The sequence below is a fragment of the Clarias gariepinus genome, chromosome 6, assembly GCF_024256425.1.
Source record: "Clarias gariepinus isolate MV-2021 ecotype Netherlands chromosome 6, CGAR_prim_01v2, whole genome shotgun sequence".
NCBI classification, from domain to species: Eukaryota; Metazoa; Chordata; class Actinopteri; order Siluriformes; family Clariidae; genus Clarias; species Clarias gariepinus.
In genome coordinates this window covers 18,041,169-18,061,217 of record NC_071105.1, presented here as the reverse complement: position 1 = coordinate 18,061,217, position 20,049 = coordinate 18,041,169, and the positions used below count along the sequence as shown (strand labels likewise).

The following is a 20,049-nucleotide window of genomic DNA, read 5'->3' as shown; positions in this document are numbered from 1 at the left end:
AACAAACCAAAATGATAGCGGTTGCTACACACCCACAAGAAACAAACTGCAAACAATCTCAGTGACTTGTTTCCTGCTAATGTGAACAGAAGCACATTTATTAGAAAGATGAGGTGCAACGCACTATGTACTGGTTTGAAGTATACTGAACAGATGGTAGTTTAAAAAAACATACCAGTCTCACAAGTATCACAAGTTTCTGTGTCTGGTTGTTTTGATCTTTATCTGGCTGACTTGTCTGCCTGAGAGAAGGACTTAATAGGCGGTGACTGGCATGCAAGGTTTCAGCAGGGATTTTCTTGGCTCGCCTTCTGGTGTTAAACAGGTCAAGAAGAGTGGGTGGATTAATACTTTTCTGCAGACCTTATAATGTGCTTTAACTTGTGCATGTCATGTTCAGTGGGAGATAACCACAAGGTTTTAATGAATCTAGTACATGTTTATTTATGAATTTATGTATACAAAAAAAAACAGTTGCTGTTGATATTTACAGATATCTTTAGTACTTTCAACTTGTCCCGCCCCTAGTTCTTGCAACTACTCCAATGGATCAGCCATTCATCACACCATCTGTACACATATTTTGCACCTTCTTGGATGAAATGTACGCAGATTGTATTGTGCCAGTTTTCTGACTGAGACCGACACTGGCACCATGACCTATTTTCACACTTTAAGCAAATTAATAATTAATAGCTGTTTTCAGTGACAGTAACTTTAAACAGGTTGCACAGTCATTTTGGTGGATGTATATAGATGGACAGAAATTGGAAAGTGTAATGTCCAGAGGGTGATGTGCGTCCACCCCGATCATCAGATACACGGCCTGGCTAAAAAAAGTCACCTTTTCAGAAAGGTCAACTTATTGGTCTGCATTAAGCAAAGAAAACATTAAAATTGCTAAAATTAGACGGATAGCACAGAACTGTCAACTTCACAGAAAAAAATGTGGCTAGAAAAAAATTATGCATGACTGTGATCAAAGATATAATGAATTCTTGGTGCATTACATACATTACATTACATCATTAAAATTTATAGTAAAAATCACAGCTATGTTTAATAGTGAAAGTAAGAGAGTTTTCACACACACATTAATGAGGCTAAAAAAGGTAGGGATTATTGAGGGACTTTTGGAGCAATAGAAAAAGGTCATGATTCATCCACACACTCTCTCACTCACTCATTCTCTATACCACTTATCTTATACAGAGTCATAAAGGCCTGAAGCCTATTCCAGGGAACTCATGGCATAGGGTGGGGTACACCCTGGATGGATTTGATCAAATACATATACATTAAGGGCAATTTGGAAATGTCACATTTTCAGACTAATTTGCATGAAAGCCACCAAGCACAGGGAGGACACGTGGACTCTGCACACACAGACTTAAAGACAAAACTCAAACTCATTAAACCTGGTAGTGCGAAGCCAGCATCACACCAGATTGGTCCAGATGTCCCAGAGGAATGTGTGCGTCAGGGTAGGAAGGGAAGTCCTTAAAGTGATGCAACTTTTATGCAAAATGGCCACTATACAAGCCTCTGGAGGTAGTGTTATCATCTAGGGTTGCTTCAGTTGGTCAGGTCCGGGCTCAGCAACGTTAAGTGTTATTTTAGGTGGCAATAAAATGTTAGCTTACTATCTGAATGTATTGAATGACCAGGTTATCTGATCAATGGATGTTTTCTTCCCAAATGGTAGAGGCATTTTCCAGGAATTGTGAAATAATGGTTCTGAGACCATGAGGGATCGTTTTTACACATGAATTGGCCACCTCAGTGCATTCTGTAATCAAAGCTAGAGGTGGTCAAATAAAACATATACGGCCAGAGTTAAATATAAATATACACAAATGTACAAAATATACAATTGCTGCACAGCTTCAGTCTCATCTAAAACAAAGTAATTTGTTTGAGAAATTCCAGTCTGGTTTTCACCCCTGCCACAGCGTGGAAACAGCTCTGGTTAGAGTCACGAATGACCTGCTGATGTCGGCTGATGCTGGTTTTCCATCGCTTCTCATCCTGTTGGACTTGTCTTCGGCCTTCGATACTGTTGATCACAACATTCTTCTTTACAGATTACGTCACACTGTTGGACTCTCTGACTCTGTTTACAACTGGTTCTCATCCTATCTTACTGAAAGAATGGAGCATGTTGCCCTGGGAGAGGCTAAATCCGCTACACACAATGTCACTTGTGGTGTACCTCAGGGCTCTGTGCTCAGTCCTATTTTGTTTATATTGTATATGCTTCCCCTGGGCTGTATCTTCAGCCAGCATGGTATTTAATTTCATTGCTATGCTGATGATACTCAGCTCTACCTCAGAATAAATTCAACCTCCTCGTCTACTCTGCCATCATCCACTTTGACCATCTGTTTGGAGGAGATAAAGTCATGGATGAATTTAGTAGGCACCCCACACCAGGTTAGGACATCTAACATCATCAGTATTACCTTTTCTGGTCAAGATATCCCATTGTCATCATCCGTTATAAAATGGACATGGGTTAAAATGGACTCTCATTTGACATATGAGGCTCATGTCAAACATCTGTGTAAAACATCTTATTTCCACCTCAGGAATATTGCTAAACTGTGTCCAGCACTCACTTTTGCTGATACAGAAAAGTTAGTCCATGTGTTTGTCTCCTCCAGGTTGGACTTCTGCAATGCACTTCTCATTGGGACTATTGGAAGAACCCTTCAAAAGCTGCAGTATATTCAGAACAGTGCTGCTAGGATCCTGATGAGAGGGCATAAATATAATCATATTATGCCCATTCTTAAATCTCTACACTGGCTCCCTGTTTCATTTAGAATTGATTACAAGGTTTCCCTTCTTACCCACCAGTGTATTTATGGGAATGCCCCTCCCTACCTCAAAGAACTTATTACCTCACATATGTCCACACGCAACCTACGCTCTCCATCAGTACATCTTTTGAAACCTCCTAAGACTAAACTTCATACTATGGGAGATAGGGCCTTTTGCTTAGCTGCACCTAACTGTGAAATGTATCTAAGGACGCCACAGACTGTTGACGCTTTTAAATCTGTTCCTAAAACTTATCTTTTTATCAGAGCTTTTAGGTTGAATTAATTTGTAGCACTTTGAGATTTGCTTCAAATATAAAGTGCATTAAATAAAATAAAATGTATTATTATTATTATTATTATTACAAACTATTTGAAAAAATACCAAAGTCTTTAGCCTAGCTAACTAAATAGAAGTATAGCAGTTCCTATTTTTGCACTTGAAGAGCATGCTTAATGTAATAGGCTAGATTAAAAAATTGTTTAGTCTTCCCTATCTTTTTTCTAAAAAATATTCCCGAAATGCCAGCGTGTAAACAATCACATTAATCATTTAACTGCTATGGTTACAAGTCAATAGTATCATTTAACAACAGGAAAACTAATGCTTAGGTTTATTGAGTAACATGAAATATTTAAAGTAGCAGGGTATAATTAGAAGAGTTTGCATCATGATTAACTAAACTGGGAGGTATTATTCTAAGTAGCTCATACCAGCCTATATTTGTACATCACATTTAAGTTAATCCAAAAATTATGCCTTTTACATGTTTCTGCCTTTTTTTTATTAATATGATATTTCATGTTGTGGCATTATAGTACGGCAAGAAAATGCATTGCAATAAATTATAATTATAATTTCTGCATTAGCTGATGCATAGAGTTTCGAATGTTGCCTTCCTCTTACTGTGTTTTGACATTTGATGATGTACGCCTAGACAAATGCATCATATTGATAACCACCTGCATACAAACATTACTAGACAGTGCACATTTTGTGAACCTGCTGGATTTAGGCTTGAGAGTGTGCATGTGCATCTGTAGCTTCCAAGCCCTTGCAAGCAGAGGAAAGATAAACACCAACATGGAGGGATCAATTTGACCTCAGCAAAGCCTTTCTCTCTTTTTCCACCTCTTTAACAGAACAAAATAAGTCAAAAGACATTGCGCTTTGGATCTTGCTGGAATCCCCTGTATGTTAATTATTAAGCTCAGTGGAGGTGTACATTGGTGGAACATATAACATTATGGGAATCACTGTCACTGGAGTATATTATATAAATGTTTATATAATAAACTTGTATGATTTTTTTTTTGGTCAAAACTATTTAAAACCATTCAAGGCCATTTGGGACTTCTATTCAGCATACTGGTACTGTGTATACCTGCATATATTGCATGGTAGTGCAGGTATTTTCAGACTGGTACAAATTTCTGTTTTTTTTTTTTTTTTTGACAGTCTGAAATGCTGGGATCACCTGAGATTTAACTTAACATCTAATTAACACTTCATGCCTATGTGAAAAACAGATGGCGAATTTTTAATTTGACTATGTATCCTGAGGATTGTCACTAAAGGCATAAGGCAGCAGCAGCATTAATGCAGCTAATTCAGGGTTCATTTTAGTTACTTTTAAATTAGCTACAACCTCATACAGTGATCTACTGTACATAGTCTCAAAAGGAAGAGTTTTGGAGATCTGGCACTAGAGATATTCTCCTGTGTGGACTGCTAGGTGGGCTGTCTGTAGCGCAGTGGTGTAGCTGCTTATTTGTTGTTATTTCTGTATTAAATCCCCACATATTTTTCATAGTTGTGTTTAATTAAGTGGAAAAGAAAGCACACGCTGGGAAAAAAAAAACACTGAAACTGTATTGAACAGAACTGAAAGACCTGAAAATAACAACTAGAAACCATAAATAGCTGTTCTTGGACTGGAGACTCTAAACCCTGTGGGGTGTACAAAAATCAAAGTTATGTGCTATGATTCATATGTTCAGAGGTGTGAGCTTTCAAGCACCCATACAAAAGTGTTTCTTTAATGTGCTATAGGAATAGAGCTGTACGTTCTCAGAAATAAGACCAGCCGATCCAGAGATCAAACACATGCTTTCCTACATTTATATTTATGGCATTTGACAGATGCCCTTCTCTCGAGGGCAAACTGGTGGTGCTGGCATTTAAACCTAACCACTGAACTACCCCTTTCCCCCATTTTTTTGTAATGAGCAGACACATAATTCCAATAAGTACTGCTGTCTCTTCATGGAGTACTCACTGCCCACTGTACTGCTGTCTCTTCATGGAGTCCTCACTGCCCTCACTGCCCCTAGCATAGTATATATGGATGGATTAGGCAATGTCTGCTAATGATCTGGACTTTAATCATTGCATTGACAGGAAAATTAACTACAAAAGATAATTTACTTTAAAAGGAAAATAAGGAGATGAAAAAGAGTAGAAATTTTAAGCCAGTGAAAAAAAAGCAGGCATGAAAGAAGAAGAGACTCAATTTTTGACATTTAAGTGGCTGTGATGTGCAGGAAAATGGCTCATGAGTAAAGATTAGGAGTAATGAATCAGTCCCAAAAAAAAAAGATTAAAGGTAAGACACAAATAAATGGACAGTGAATCAGCCAATGACTAAGAAAGACTATAAGTAAGGAGTAAAGGAAAACAACGAAAGGGAAAACAGTGGAAAGAGTCACAAGCAGGTACTGTAAGTGCCAGGCTAGTGGCAGAAGAGCATTCCCCGTCATCATAGCCTGGTGAGCTGTGAGAGGGTTGTCATGGAGATGGTGGGCGGGACAGTGTGATCTTTTCACGGCAGTGAGTTCACACTCTTTTATGCCAGCAAGGGAACCCTGCACTGTGTTTTTCAGATCTGTAGAAGTCTCGAAATCCACAGACAGACCAAAATGTGTCCAGACAAATAAAAAAAACATTTTTGAAAAATCCAATTAGTCTCACATTGAAGGAACACAACTGAGGCTGGGATCATTTTACACTGATGTTATATGGTGAAAATCTATTATAATAATAATAATAAGGCCCCTGCAGTGTGGTCAGAGATGTGCAGAAAGACAAGCTATGCCACCTAAGCACCTTTTAGTGGCAGTGATAATAACATAAGGCACAAGAGCCAGTCAATTGATCCTTCATGGAGTAGAATGAAAGCATATACACTACTGTAGTGCCATCTCTGATTACAGGAAAAGAACAGACATTCTTATATCCTTCTGATACACACAAAAACGTAAAATTAGTAATATGTAATAATATTTATTATATTTAAATTGGGTCCGTCTGTAGTAAAAACACCTGATATGCCCTCGTCCAAAGACTGAGAGAATTGGGTTTAAAAAATGTATGTAAATAACCACTGATTTTGGACTATAAATGAAGTACAGGTAATTATTGAGTCAAGCAAGAAAGAAAGAAATCAAACAATCATGTGAGCACAATAAGCAGCCAATAGCCACAGATATTTGTGATAACTTTATTGAATTTATTGTTAAGGAATATAAATTAATTACTATTAAATATTTGCAGTTGGATTAGTAGCTATGTATTGAAGCAACATTTTCAAGCTCAACAGCCCAATACAGATAATACAGTAGCTGAAATTAGATTTAGAGGGTAAATACTGAGCTTTAATATAAAGTTATATGAGAATTCTACCAACAATTTTAAAATACAAATCTCTGAGTCAGATCATTCCCCTTATTTGCTCTCCTGGTATTATTTATTTCCTGGTCCACCCAGCCGCCTACTGTACGAAACCTTATAGCATTGTACAGTATGCCCACTCATCCTTAAATGTGTGGCATGTTTACTTGCAATCACTGTACTGTATCTGGAAAAAAATCCTTCTAGTCTGTGCAGGCTTCTGACCAGTTCTCAGCATGGATAGTTATTAGATAGTTAGTCTGATTTCTCTATCAATATATACGATTACTGGTCCACTACATCAAAGACTAAGCATCCTATAACTCCAAGACTGGGAGGTAATATAGTAAGAAAAACATACTGACAACACATTTTTTACAGGTAGGTCTTTAGATGTCATCTGACTTTTGGACATCTAGTGAAACGTTGTTTCACACCATCCCTGTACCCCAAATGATAGTGGGACATGTAGTGGTAGAGGATTGTAGAGAGCATGGTGCGGTATGGGGTGTGATAAATGCTTTAAGGTTGGTGCTGGTCTATTTTTTGGCTTTGTAAGCAAGCTTAAGTGTTTTCAATCTAATGGGACAGCTACAGGAGGCCAAAAGAAGGAGTGTAGCAAAACAAACAAGTCATGAAACTGCATTCACAATCAGGGGCAGAGGTCAACTTCTGCCCAGTTATATATCTGCCTGAAGCAAGTTGCAGTAGTTCCATCTCAAAATGACAAGAGACAGAAGCAGCACTTGAGAGGCAGGTATGGATAGAACTAGACAAATCCTCCTTGTTGTAAAGGAGAATTTAGCGTAAGCATATCAGATTAACAGTGAAAATGTCAAATTTGTTAGTCCACGGTTACCTCAAGGTTGTGTTCAATGAACCAAAGGTAAGACCTTAGAGTGGTCCAGGGAGGTCACAAGATCCTGACATGAGGATGAATTACCTGTGATGAACAGCAGTTTATTTTTGCAGTGACTAACTGTCAACTAATAATCTTCCATTCAAGATGAGATTTCTGCCAGACATGCAAATTCCAAGACTTATAGGGATGAAGAGAGTCTTGTGTTAAACACTGCTTCAAGGTTGAGGACTGATGATAGGTTGCAGCCACAAGGGCAGTTTTAGTGGAATGTGTTGCTTTGAAGGCATATTGGCTAGGATCTTGAAGTTTCTTTTGTAAGAGATACACTTGATTAGGGATCAAGGATCCGTGGTTGAAGGATTGGAAAAGAAAAAACATATACAGTATATGAACCTGGTCCCCTTATTTACCACAATGTTATTTATTGTAAATAGACCATATATGCACTTTTGGTTAGATGCAAACTGCATTTAGTTGGCTGAATGGATGGATGGATGTTTGTGGCTAACTCCAATGGTAGAAATGTCCAATGGTAGAGAGACAGGGTCTGGATGAGGTAAAAGTGTGCAGGATAATATGGAGGAAGGGAAGAGTATAGGTTTTTGTGCATTGAGAGAACAACCTATATATGCTTTTAGGCATGGAAAGAGTTGGTGATGAGAAAGGAGATCAAGTGATGAACAGAGATGTGGAGTAGTGTAGAGTTTATATCTATAGCTGGAGCCTGAAGATCAGGTCCAGGACATTTCCTTCTTGTGTGTGGGAGGGCACTTTTTAAGCAGTGTTTTTTCCTTAAGGAAGTCTCCTAAGGGACCAAAAGGGCAGTATATATAAGAAGCAATGATAAGAAGGTTAATCAGAATGTAACTGTAACTGTAAATGCATAAAAGTTGAAGAAGGAGCTGTTGAGATGAGACAGGGACAAAGGCACCATCTCAGAGACAAAAGCCATATAACCTCTTCCAGTTTCTCATTAAAGTGTGAAAGAAAGCACAAGCAAAAAAATAGGGCAATTAAGGTAGCCAAATTCTGCTAAGGGTTTCAGATGTCGTTTAGTGCCAGAAACTGAAGACAGTAATGGGAAGCTAAATGTAAAATGAAATCAGTTTTCTTTACAGCAGAGTAGAAATTCCAGATCAAGCTGTTGTTTGAGATTGAGTCAACCGTGGGTGGCTGAGATTACTGGTAGTTCAGGCTCTGGTTTGGGGATGACAGCTTTTGAGTGTGTGAGATGTGACAACAGAGGTTTAAGGTATATGTCTGCAGCCCAGTCAGAAGTGAGGTCAGTGAGTTTAAGTAGGGCTGAAAAACACCTACTGTATTGAGGAAGGAGCGGTAACAAATACAACAACATAAATATATAAAGGACATAAATAATATTTTCTCACATAAACTAATACACTTTCTAAATAAATGTGTTCTTCTAATCATTGCAGGATTTGCTTCCGACCGAGTTCTCATCATGTTTGTTTGAATCACTGTTTGAGTCAGCTTATTACAGATGCACAGAGTCATTTTACTGTGGGATATCAGATGAGGAGTTATTATTCAGTTATCCACTGTTTCAGTTAAACTTGTACCATGTGTGTAGTAAACAAATTATTCACTGAGAAGCTGCAAATCTACTCATCTCTCTTTGAGGTAATTAGAGTTTAACAACCCTTGTTGCTTATTAGTCTTAGCATCATACCCCCACTTATTGGACATAGAACTTTTGATATCTGTCATAACATTTAGGATATTAAGATATCTTAAAAGATCAAAGATGTTTATATACAAAATACAAAAGGTCAGTGATATCAAGATGTTAAGAAGGTAGTTTCTAGACACATTTACTGACAAACCATAAACTCTTGAATATGCCTAGAGATTTGTCTTGAAAGCACCATAACCCTGATGAGAGGAAAGGAGGAGAGGAGAAAGTGGTAATACATTTGTGCCCCAAAATATTTCTGGGGGAAAGTAGATATGTAAAATTAGAGCCTATATTAGTTTTACCACGGATTTTGTCACAGGCCATGCAGTATTGAGAAAGAGACAAAAATACCTCCTAATGAGAACATACAGATGCTTAGGTGCTTTCACACTGTCCAAAACATTAAGTTACCAAGAGACCAACTTCACATACATGCACATTAAATTCATTATCATAATGTTTTTATGTCTCATTTCATTCATTGATCTTTAGTAATCGTTTTTTATTCTGGCCACAGTAGTAGAGTAGACACTGATCACTGGGCAAAAATACACCCTTGATGTGATGCCAGTCCTTGCTCCAACACCATACACACATTCACACACCCATTTCACACACCCATTCTCAGTTAGAGACAATATGGTATATTGTCTCTACAGTCATGATTTAAAGAGTTGGTAAGGAAACCTATAATTATACAATTATACACTGTAATACTATAATACACAAAACATCCTCTGTTGTTGCATATGGCTTTAAACACACAACATGTACTGTACATATATACGCATACACACAACTGGCTATGGAAATGGCACATCTGACGCATTGTCACATGTCACACCTTTAGAAGAATTATCCTGTTTATGTGCACTTACTCACCACTGACTGTGTCCACAGAGATAGAAGTGTGTGTGTGTGTGTGTGTGTGATGACAGTAATGGTCCATTAGAACAGGACATTCTCTCAGTCATCTGCAATGGTTGTGGTGCTAACAATCCCATCAACTTCATCAGCTGTGTTCAGCTGGTGGATGCAGGTGTGTGAAGAGGACACAGTACAGCGAGTACGAGCAGTATGTGTTACCATAAGTCTGCAGTGCCAGTGTTCTATTGTGTCAAAGTTTTATATAGACACATAACAGGCTTTCTAATCTTACCCTAAAATAGACAGTGTAACAGGGCTTCATTATCAAGGTCACTTCTGTCATATATCCAATAATTACTGTAAATCAAGCAGAGCACTACATTGGCCTTCACTGTTGTTAGCTAAATAAATAATGAATAAAGAGATCTAAAACTAATAGCGTTCCATGCCGGGTAGAGGCCACAGAACGCAACCCTGTTGTGCCTAAGTTATTTAGGTTTGTAAGAAAATGAGTGGACATGGACAGTTTTTTTTTTCCTTGGTGGTATTTACTGTATATAGTGTCTCAAAGTGATGCAGAAGTACTGTTTACACTTTTTTCTCACTAATGAAAGCATTGCAGTGAGATCCTCCTTTGCACCAAAGCACATTTTGTCAGTCTGTAAATCTCTCTCTTCCTCTGTCTGAACAAAAAGACAGCTAGGCCATTTGTGAATGCTGATGCCTGTTTTACAGTTGAGTAAAGAAAGAATAAAAGGATGAGACCGAAAGAAAAGAACATGAATAAATATATAAATATATGAGAGTGTTTTTGCTCATAAAAGCTTTGGGTTTGCTCCCCACAGAATATAATTAAAAGAATCATTAAATCATGGTTAAAATTTACGTACATCAGTGAACCTAGTGAAAGAGCAGAAGAGAGGGAAAGAGAGCATGCATACCATTAGGCAGACAACAACTGAAGCATAAGTAACAAGATTAGATCCTTCCATCTGTGGTTCTTTAAAAAACTAAACAGCATATGCATGTCAGGGAGAGGGTAGAGAATTCCCTACTCACCCCTAGGGACAAGAGGGCTGTGAAGGTGAAAGGAACTTAGAGGCACACATTGTACTGTATACAGACAGACACACAGGAAAAATACACCCTATGCCTAGTAACTGAGGCTCAGAGACAGCCGCGTCCTCTGAGGAAACTTCTTGTCCAAGACAGCTTTAAATAGTAATGCAATCCTATTATATTTATCCTCTGTTGTCCTTTACCCTAGGTAGCCATGATGTTTCCACTTATTTATTAAAACCACAATCATTCTCTTTCTCTCACCCACTATGCCATAGTATATCTATCTTTACATGGCTCTTTACCCCCCTGTCCCCCACCCCCAATTTCTGGCAAAGCCTGGAGGAGAGGAAATGCATTTATTTATCTGTCCTTATAGCTGTCTTGACTGTTCTTTGTGGCTACAGACATATTTGCTATTGATTCTAATCACACAAGCACCCCACATCTGCACCTTGCACTGACAATGTATTAGCCTTGCAGCAATATACACTACCCGGCCAAAAAAAAAAAAAGTCACCACTTTATGAGCCTTCCATTCGATAATTACTCTAGTGGTTAATATGGTTCATCTTGCAACAAGTTGTTTAACCCAATTTGATGCAGTGTGTAGCTTCTTTTTTCAAAAAAAAAAAAATATATATATAATAATAATTTTTAAAAATTATATATGTATATAATAAGGAATAAATTATGCTGCGGCAAAGTTGTTACTAAGTTTCAGAATTCAATTCAATTCAATTCAATTCAATTTTATTTGTATAGCGCTTTTAGCAATTTTCATTGCCGCAAAGCAGCTTTACACAGTCAAAAGAATTATTTAAGTTTGTATGAAATGTGAATTTGTATGAATCAAAATGGTCAGTTTGTCCCTGGTGAGCAAGCCGAGGGCGACAGTGGCAAGGAAAAACTCCCTGAGATGGTAATAGGAAGAAACCTTGAGAGGAACCAGACTCAACAGGGAACCCATCCTCATTTGGGTGAAACAGAAAGCAGTAAATGATCTGCATTTATACAGTGTGTAGGGTGGGAGGCAGTTCAGCTATAATAGCTGATGTTAATTGATGTTAATATGGAGTCCAGGTAGTTATTGAAGAAGCATTCAATTATTATCCATAAAGCAAAGAAAACAACTAAAAGAAGTAGAACTCACGGCTATGTTCAATAGTGAAAAGAAGAGCATTTCCAAGAGAAATTAACACTAATTTGGACTAAACAACTTGTGTGGGTTAAAGGCTGTTTTTTTTTATTAATATTTAAAATATATTTGCATCATATTATAAATATTTTAAATATTACTTTCAGACAGTTTTTTTTGGAAAAAGCATTAAACAGCCTCTAACCTCGCTAATGAGGACTAAATGCTGTGAAAGGAATTTACCGTGACTAGGCGCCTAGACAACTAAACCTAAACAGCTAACAATATTTTCCTAAAGTCATCCTGTGGTGTATATGTTATATAGCTGGATCTGTTTACAGTGTTTATACAAAAAATCTTAAAGACATTCTATAAAAAGATTCAACTCAGACAATTAAATTACTTTTCACTATATCAGAGTCTCCAGTGGCGTTGGCCCTAATAAAATCTAAAACCATTTTTATTTCCATTAATGTTTAGGTGGAGACTCTCAAGCAGAGGATATACTGAGTTGTAGCATTTCACAGAGTTCTTGTCCTTCCTGTTCATCTCTGAACTATCGAAACAGATCTAAATCAATGGGTGTTCACTTACATCAGACTATCATGTACAAACTAAAGAACTGATACAGTGACTTTGTGTTCTAGCACAAAAAGACACAACTGCATGCATCAAACCGTGCCCACTCAGAGGTCAAGTATAGCCATAATAACATTTCTGTGAAGCTTCCCCCCGAAGCCTCCAAAGCAAGTTGTCTCTGGCTACAAAGAAAACATAGGAGGGAAAGGAAGAGAGTGGGAGCATAACATATATGAAAGACAGAGGAAAAAAAGAACAAGTATAAGACCAAGACCATCCTCAAGTCACACAGGGAGGACAAAGAGAAGAACAGAGAGATCATGTATCACAGCTCGATTTTGAAGAGACAGTGTCTCTTAACAATCACAGGCTGCTGTTTTCACCACAAACAAGTTCCATCTCTCGCTTCCAATCATCCCAGTGCCACGTTTAAAGCTCTGCACTTTTTCTTGCCTGAAACACACACACAACTTATGCTCTGTGTGCTGGTTACCAAGGAAACAACATTTCAGAATATGCAAGCTTTGGTTTTCTTTTTTATAAGGCTTTTTTATTGGGTTTTCACTGTCAGCATATTCCTGTAGGCACATTAGTAGGTGCTGTACTATGTGACTCAAAGTAAGTGGACACTTATTTACCATAACCCTCAGAGGTTGGTCATTTCCAAAATGTTCCGTCACCATGTTATTAAAGCTTTCACTGGAAGTAAGATGACCAACCCAAACCATTTCCTGCATGATTTACCAAGGCTATAGTGTGGCCTGCACAGAACCATGACTTCAACCCCACTGAACACATTTTGGATGAATTGGGTTGGCCAGGCCTTAAGGGCTAATGAAAACAAATCCTCACAGTCACATTTTAAAAACAAATTGAACACAGTGCAAAGAGTGGAGGCTGTTATTAAAGCAAAGGGTGGGATTAACTTTTGTGGTTTTGGAATAGGTTAGTCAATAATCAGACATACACCCTGTTTGGGCCTTATATTGTATAAAATGGTATTACCTATCGATCTAATGTTTCTGCGATTTTTGCTTTTTATAATGTTTTCATGTCTTTTCCACATTCATAGTCTAAATTTTCTGGATTGCCATAGTTATATACAAAAAAAGTTAATGATGATAAAAAGTTAACAATAAAAGAATTATGAATTGATATGTGCCAAACAGTAGTGACAAATAAGTGATTCATTGCTGATTTTAATTTTTCTTTTTTATCGTTTCTGGAGCAGAAGAAATCAGACCTTAAAAGACTAAGGACCTTATTTGTTCCAGTCACTGAGTTGGACTTTAAAATTTTACGAAAAGGTTTTCCATTTTTAATGGAAGTAACAGATTTCAACAGTTACCATCAACCACTCAGAATAAACAATGGAGCCACAGTTCATAGTATTTCTATCATTTTATATGATTTTAGTATGGTTTTTTTTTTTTTTAAAGACTGACAAGTTCTGTGTTTGTGTTTTCACAGGTTCTGGCCATCATCTCAATCCTGTTTATTGTTCTCTCAACCATCGCTTTGTCTCTCAACACCCTCCCGGAGCTTCAGGACATAGACGAGTTTGGGCAAGCAACTGACAACCCTCAGTTAGCCCATGTAGAGGCAGTCTGTATCGCTTGGTTTACGATGGAATATCTTCTTCGCTTCCTCTCTTCACCTAATAAATGGAAGTTTTTCAAAGGCCCATTAAATATCATTGACCTGCTTGCCATTCTTCCTTACTATGTAACCATCTTCCTAACTGAGTCCAACAAGAGTGTACTGCAGTTCCAGAATGTTCGTCGAGTGGTTCAGATCTTTCGGATTATGCGTATTTTGAGAATCCTCAAACTGGCTCGCCACTCGACTGGGCTACAGTCACTAGGCTTCACATTGCGTCGCAGTTACAACGAACTGGGATTGCTAATCCTCTTCTTAGCCATGGGCATCATGATATTCTCTAGTTTGGTCTTCTTTGCAGAAAAAGATGAAGAAGACACAAAATTCAAGAGCATCCCGGCTTCCTTCTGGTGGGCCACCATTACTATGACAACTGTGGGGTATGGAGATATCTACCCCAAGACTTTATTAGGAAAGATTGTTGGGGGACTTTGTTGCATTGCAGGAGTGCTAGTCATCGCCCTACCAATTCCTATAATTGTAAACAACTTCTCTGAGTTCTACAAGGAACAGAAACGACAAGAGAAAGCCATTAAAAGAAGAGAAGCTCTGGAAAGGGCCAAGAGAAATGGCAGCATCGTGTCTATGAATATAAAGGATGCTTTTGTTCGAAATGCAGAGCTAATGGATGTAGTGGTAATGGAGAAGACAGAAGAAAACATTGCAAAGACAGACAAAGTGCAGGACAACTGTAACGCTTCACCCAGCCGCTGGAAATGGACACCTAAACGCACCATCTCTGAAACCAGTTCCAATAAGTCTTTCACTGGGAAGGAGCCAGAATCTCCGGTTAGAGCCACCAGCCCAGGCAGTCCACAACATCTTAATGTACAAAAGCTGGAGGAGATGTACAGCAAAATGGCCAAGACCCAGTCCCAGCCCAATTTGAACAGTAAGGAACAAGGTAATTTGTCAAAATTTACAAAGAGAAGAGATGAATTGGAAATGAGAAGCATTCCTGTTAATCAAAGGCCCAACACGACAGAGGGTGTGATGGATATGAGGAGCATGTCAAGTATTGACAGCTTCATCAGTTGTGCTACAGACTTTATAGAAAGCTCAAGATTTTCACATAGTCCCATCTCAAATCAAACTAGCCGAGTCAGTGTCAATCCAGGACTCGAGACAACCCTTGAGTATGAGACCATGAAGGAGCCTGTTGGTCCCCCCAAGCCTGGACGAACATTATTCTCTGACAGCCCTCGTGGCCTTCGCATCAGCAACCCTCTGAAAACAAGATCTCTCAAGGTCAACTTCTTCTCAGGAGAAACCACAGGTCCTACTGCAGGTTCGACTCAGGGAGGAGGCACGGCTGCTATCTCAGAAAGTTCTGATCGGTCTATTATAAGTCCAGAGGTGTCCGTCTATACTACTGCCAGCAGCAAGACTCCACCCAAGACCCCTGAGGCATTTGTACCAACTGTTTTCACATTTCATGATGCATCAATCAGCAAGTACATTGATGCAGATACAGATGACGATGACCACCTTCATGATGGACCAGGTTCTAGTCCTTCTGAACGACTCTTGGGTAATACAAGCCCCAGGCTCAGCAACAGTTCTCACCAAAGAGGAGCAAACCACCTTGACTTGTCTCAAAGAATGCTGGGCCAAAACAGTCTGTTCTCTTTGGAGGCACGTTTAAAGGGACAGGAGAATCATATGATTCCGGGAGACAGAGGACACTCAAAAACAATAAGCGAAAATAATTAAAACAGGAAATGTAGCCTATAACAACTGGAATTATAAAAAAATAATGACCATACATGAACTAACATTATTTGAAATATCCGTAAAACTATAAAAGTTGCCATGATTTACATGGACAGAATAATTACTGAGCAGATGTGATAAGAACTTTTTGACCACTTTGCTGCTTGCAACAGAAAGCAGTCTGAATTACAAAAGCATTTAGTCAAACATGCAGTTTGAGGAGGATTGTTGATTGACATGGCTGAAAGTCATCAAACTCCAGTAGCCTCCAAACATAAATTGTCGAATTAGGCATTTACTGAAGCTATTTAGTGAAAAGAGTCATTTCTTTCTAAGATTCTTCCTCAAAACTGGCCTTAGTTTTATGCACCAACAGTAAAAGTTGTGTTGTACTACTAGTAATTGTTGCAGGAATGTGTATTTATCCAAAATGGGTTTGCATGTATGAGAATGAGCGAGAGAAAACAAAATTATGAAGGAGTATGTTAACAACTAAAGTCATGTAAAAGACATACTGTCTTGTATAATCAGATCCATGGTTTCTCAAATGTTTTAACCCAACCTTTCATAAATATTCCTCTGAGGAGATATGCAAGCAGAGTGACTTCAGAGGATATAGGCACTGTGATTCGCTGTCTTTGGTCAAATCTTGTTACAACCCACTCTTGAGAAGAAGTAATGTGTTTTCTGTTTTATTTATTTGATTACAAAGTTCTCTTTTTTGTTTTTATTATTTTAAATGAATGTATGAACATGATTGTGGAAGTCCTTCTCAGATACTTCTTAAACACAAAGGCATCAACTGCAGCATTTGTTGAAGCCATATGCTCTTCAGTTGATTGACTAATATTTATCAACATGAAGCTTAAACCTCTGTTTCCAGAACCGAAGGGACAACGCTGAAAAACACTTTTTACGACATGACAACAGAACGCTTGGAGTTACTGATTGTAAAAAAGAACAAACACTGGGAGTCATCTACTCGTCTAAACGATAGACACTTTGCCATTGTGGATAACAATAGATTTTGGCATGGGCAAGGTGAAGAATTGTAAATGTATATTTTTTAAATACTTTCTAGAGATTGGATGTAGAGAAAGGAATAAATTATGCGAATCTCTTAGTTTTGCATAGTATAAAATATTTATTTTAAAGGGATTGTATTTACTAAATAATTTAGTGAGAAAAACTCTTTGTATTGTTTGCTACTGTCTCCTAAATGTCTCTATGTTGTGAAATATTTCTGTCCTTTTGTTCACTTATCCTTTGTATGAATAATTAAGCCAAAGACATGTACACTAATGAGGCTGACACACACTTTCCCTACACTCTCTGGTAATGTCTCTCTCAACAGGTCTAAAATTCTGGAGCACCTTAAAGCAGTGGAACCTATTTGTTTCATTGACTATATTTTAGAGAGGTTTTTTGATACTGTTTACCTTACACACTAAACAACTAACTGCCACAAATAAGGAACTATTTAGTTGAGCCTATTTGTCTTGCATATTTCATGACATATTCAATAAACAGAACTAGAGAGCTTTAAAGGCCTAGAATTACAGCACATTAACACTTCTTTCAAATCAGATCTGCAGGAATACTGCCTTGCCTTAAATCATTAAAGAATTCTCTATGCTATTGGTAGACACACTGTATGTACCAATTAATAGAGAAGGCTGTTTCCTGCCTCAGAAGCCATAATTTACAGAAATACACCAATGTGTAAATCAACACTGCAGTGAGACACAATGAGTACAAGCACATAAGCAACCACAAGACCATCACACAGAATCTACTCCAGCTTAACCAACTGTAACACACTGTAGGGAAGGCTGTCTTAGTGTCCATCCTGCCCATGTGTCTGGCAGGTTTAGGTCACAGGCCTTTTATCCAATTGATCAGCCTCTTTTCCCCATCACATGAAAGATTTACTGCCAGTCATAGTAAAGCCATTAGCACAGGTGCTAATTGCAAATTGTGTTAATTTATAGCCTGACCTCAGAGTGGTGCATGACCAATGGTGTGCCAGACTACTTGCTTTATTATGGCTTTGCCCAAGCAGATAGTTAAGAAGTAGAAAGTGTTTGATTGAGATGTTATAATGAAAAGTCAAATCTCTACATGAAAATTTCTTTGCATGGGGAAATTTAGGATGAGTCCCATTTTTAAAAGAAATTAATAACTCATTTACATGGCAATGTCTTGTTTTCCTTTTTGGCTCTTCTTTATTTTATTATTTTTTTTTACATTAAAAAAAAAGTTTTAAAAACTTTCTCTCTTTGTCTATGTTTACCTGAAGACAGAGAGTCTGGATAAATCATAAACAAGTACAGCAAGCAATAAGAACATAAAAAATTCAGGATGTATGTATTTTTTTGGTTTAATGCTGTCATGCACTGATATTATCATGTACAACAAAACAGTCTGACACTGATACGCTGTAAGATAAGAGTGTAATAAGAGTCATGTTAAGTTGCACATTTTAATCTCTCATGAACCACACACATTACTGCTTAATTCAAGTATTACTGTTTGCCCACAAAATCAATGTAAAACTGGAAATAAAGATGATGTTTTGTCTGACCTGCTGTGCAGAGAAAAATATTGCTCATTGAGTGTGGTTCGAATATACTGAGAGCCTGAAAGCCCAATAAATAAGTTTAAAGCTTATTGTCAGTTCTTATGTAATAAAAAATTGTAGAAAGGAAGAAGAAAGAAAACTTGATTTAAGGCATTTTCATTAGAATAGTTTTTAGTGCCAAAAAGAATCTAGCAATTATTCTGAATCATGACAGGATAAAATAACTGCAAATTATTTGGGGTAAAAGAAAATTTATATGCTTATGTGATTGTAGGCTGCATTTTTTGCTGATTCAGCAAGGCTGCTTGCAGGAAAGGGGGGAATATTGGAAAAAATTGTCTTCTTCTTCCTAACCACGTGCACACACACACACACAAACACACACACACACCAGAAGGTGCGCTAATTAACACCTCCATTTTGATGACTTACAAATAAGTTTTTGTTCAGATCCAGCTTTGCCTAAAAATATGAGTCATAGCTTAGTATCCAGATAAATCTTCTGCCATTTGAAAAGATTAACTGTTCTTTTTGTAGTACAACACCAGCACCAAGACAAATTTAGATTATTATATTTGGTAAATGTGGTCATTTTTAATTAATTATAATTTTCCCTCATAAACCATGTGTCTAATTAAGCTGTAGTGCTTTTTTGCCAGAAACAGGCCAAAAATGACCAAAAACCTATAAATGCACTCTACTTTTCAAAAGTCTGGTCTTTCCTGATTTTTATTTTTCTCTACATTGTAAAACAATGCTTAAAGCAACAAAACATACAATGATCTCCTTTGAACGGTTGATATTGAGATGTGTCTGCTAATTATGCTCTGTAAAGCCTTCATAACAGCTTTAAGATAAGATGCTCTTAATTGATGATTTTTGAGGCTTGTAACTCTAAAGGAACTTCTCTGCAGTAGAGGTAAGTTTTGGTCTTGATTTACTGGGATGCCCTTCCTTAGAGCCAGTTTCATCATGATGCTTGATGGGTTTTGCAAATGCACTTGACACTACTGTTCATGCAAGAACTATTCCAGAACAGCCGACTTTAAATTAACAGCTGACTGTTGTTTTTGTTCTTACTTAATTACCTAATGCCATATGTTATTTAATTTCATGTCATTTAAAAAAATCAAGAAATGTTCTAAAATGTAGAAAATAAATCCAAACTTGCATCCAAACAATTTATTAAATGAAGTAACTAATTTCCTGAAAAAGGCTACAAAATCTACAATACTTACAGACTGGGGTATGCTCGCTGGTTTGAATTACAGTCCTAGTCCGCCCTCGTGTGGTGGTCAAGTGAAAAACACATCTGTAACGGGTGGAGAGAGAGCACTAGGACATTTTAACAGAATAAAGGTAAAAATTGCTGAGATGGTGAAATTGCACAATTAAGCTAAATA

General features: G+C 37.6%; 1 protein-coding gene across 2 annotated transcripts in view; it reads left to right on the top strand.

Annotated features, from left to right (window-relative positions):
• LOC128526042 (potassium voltage-gated channel subfamily B member 1-like) overlaps positions 1-18,470 on the top strand; it is a 40,792-nt gene extending 22,322 nt beyond the window's left edge. For both annotated transcript variants that reach the window (XM_053497580.1, XM_053497581.1), the window contains exon 3: positions 14,164-18,470. In XM_053497580.1, the coding sequence (XP_053353555.1) occupies positions 14,164-16,065 (1,902 nt within the window). In that variant the 3' untranslated portion in view covers positions 16,066-18,470. The remainder of the gene's footprint in view (positions 1-14,163) is intronic.
• Positions 18,471-20,049: the final 1,579 nt, after the last annotated feature.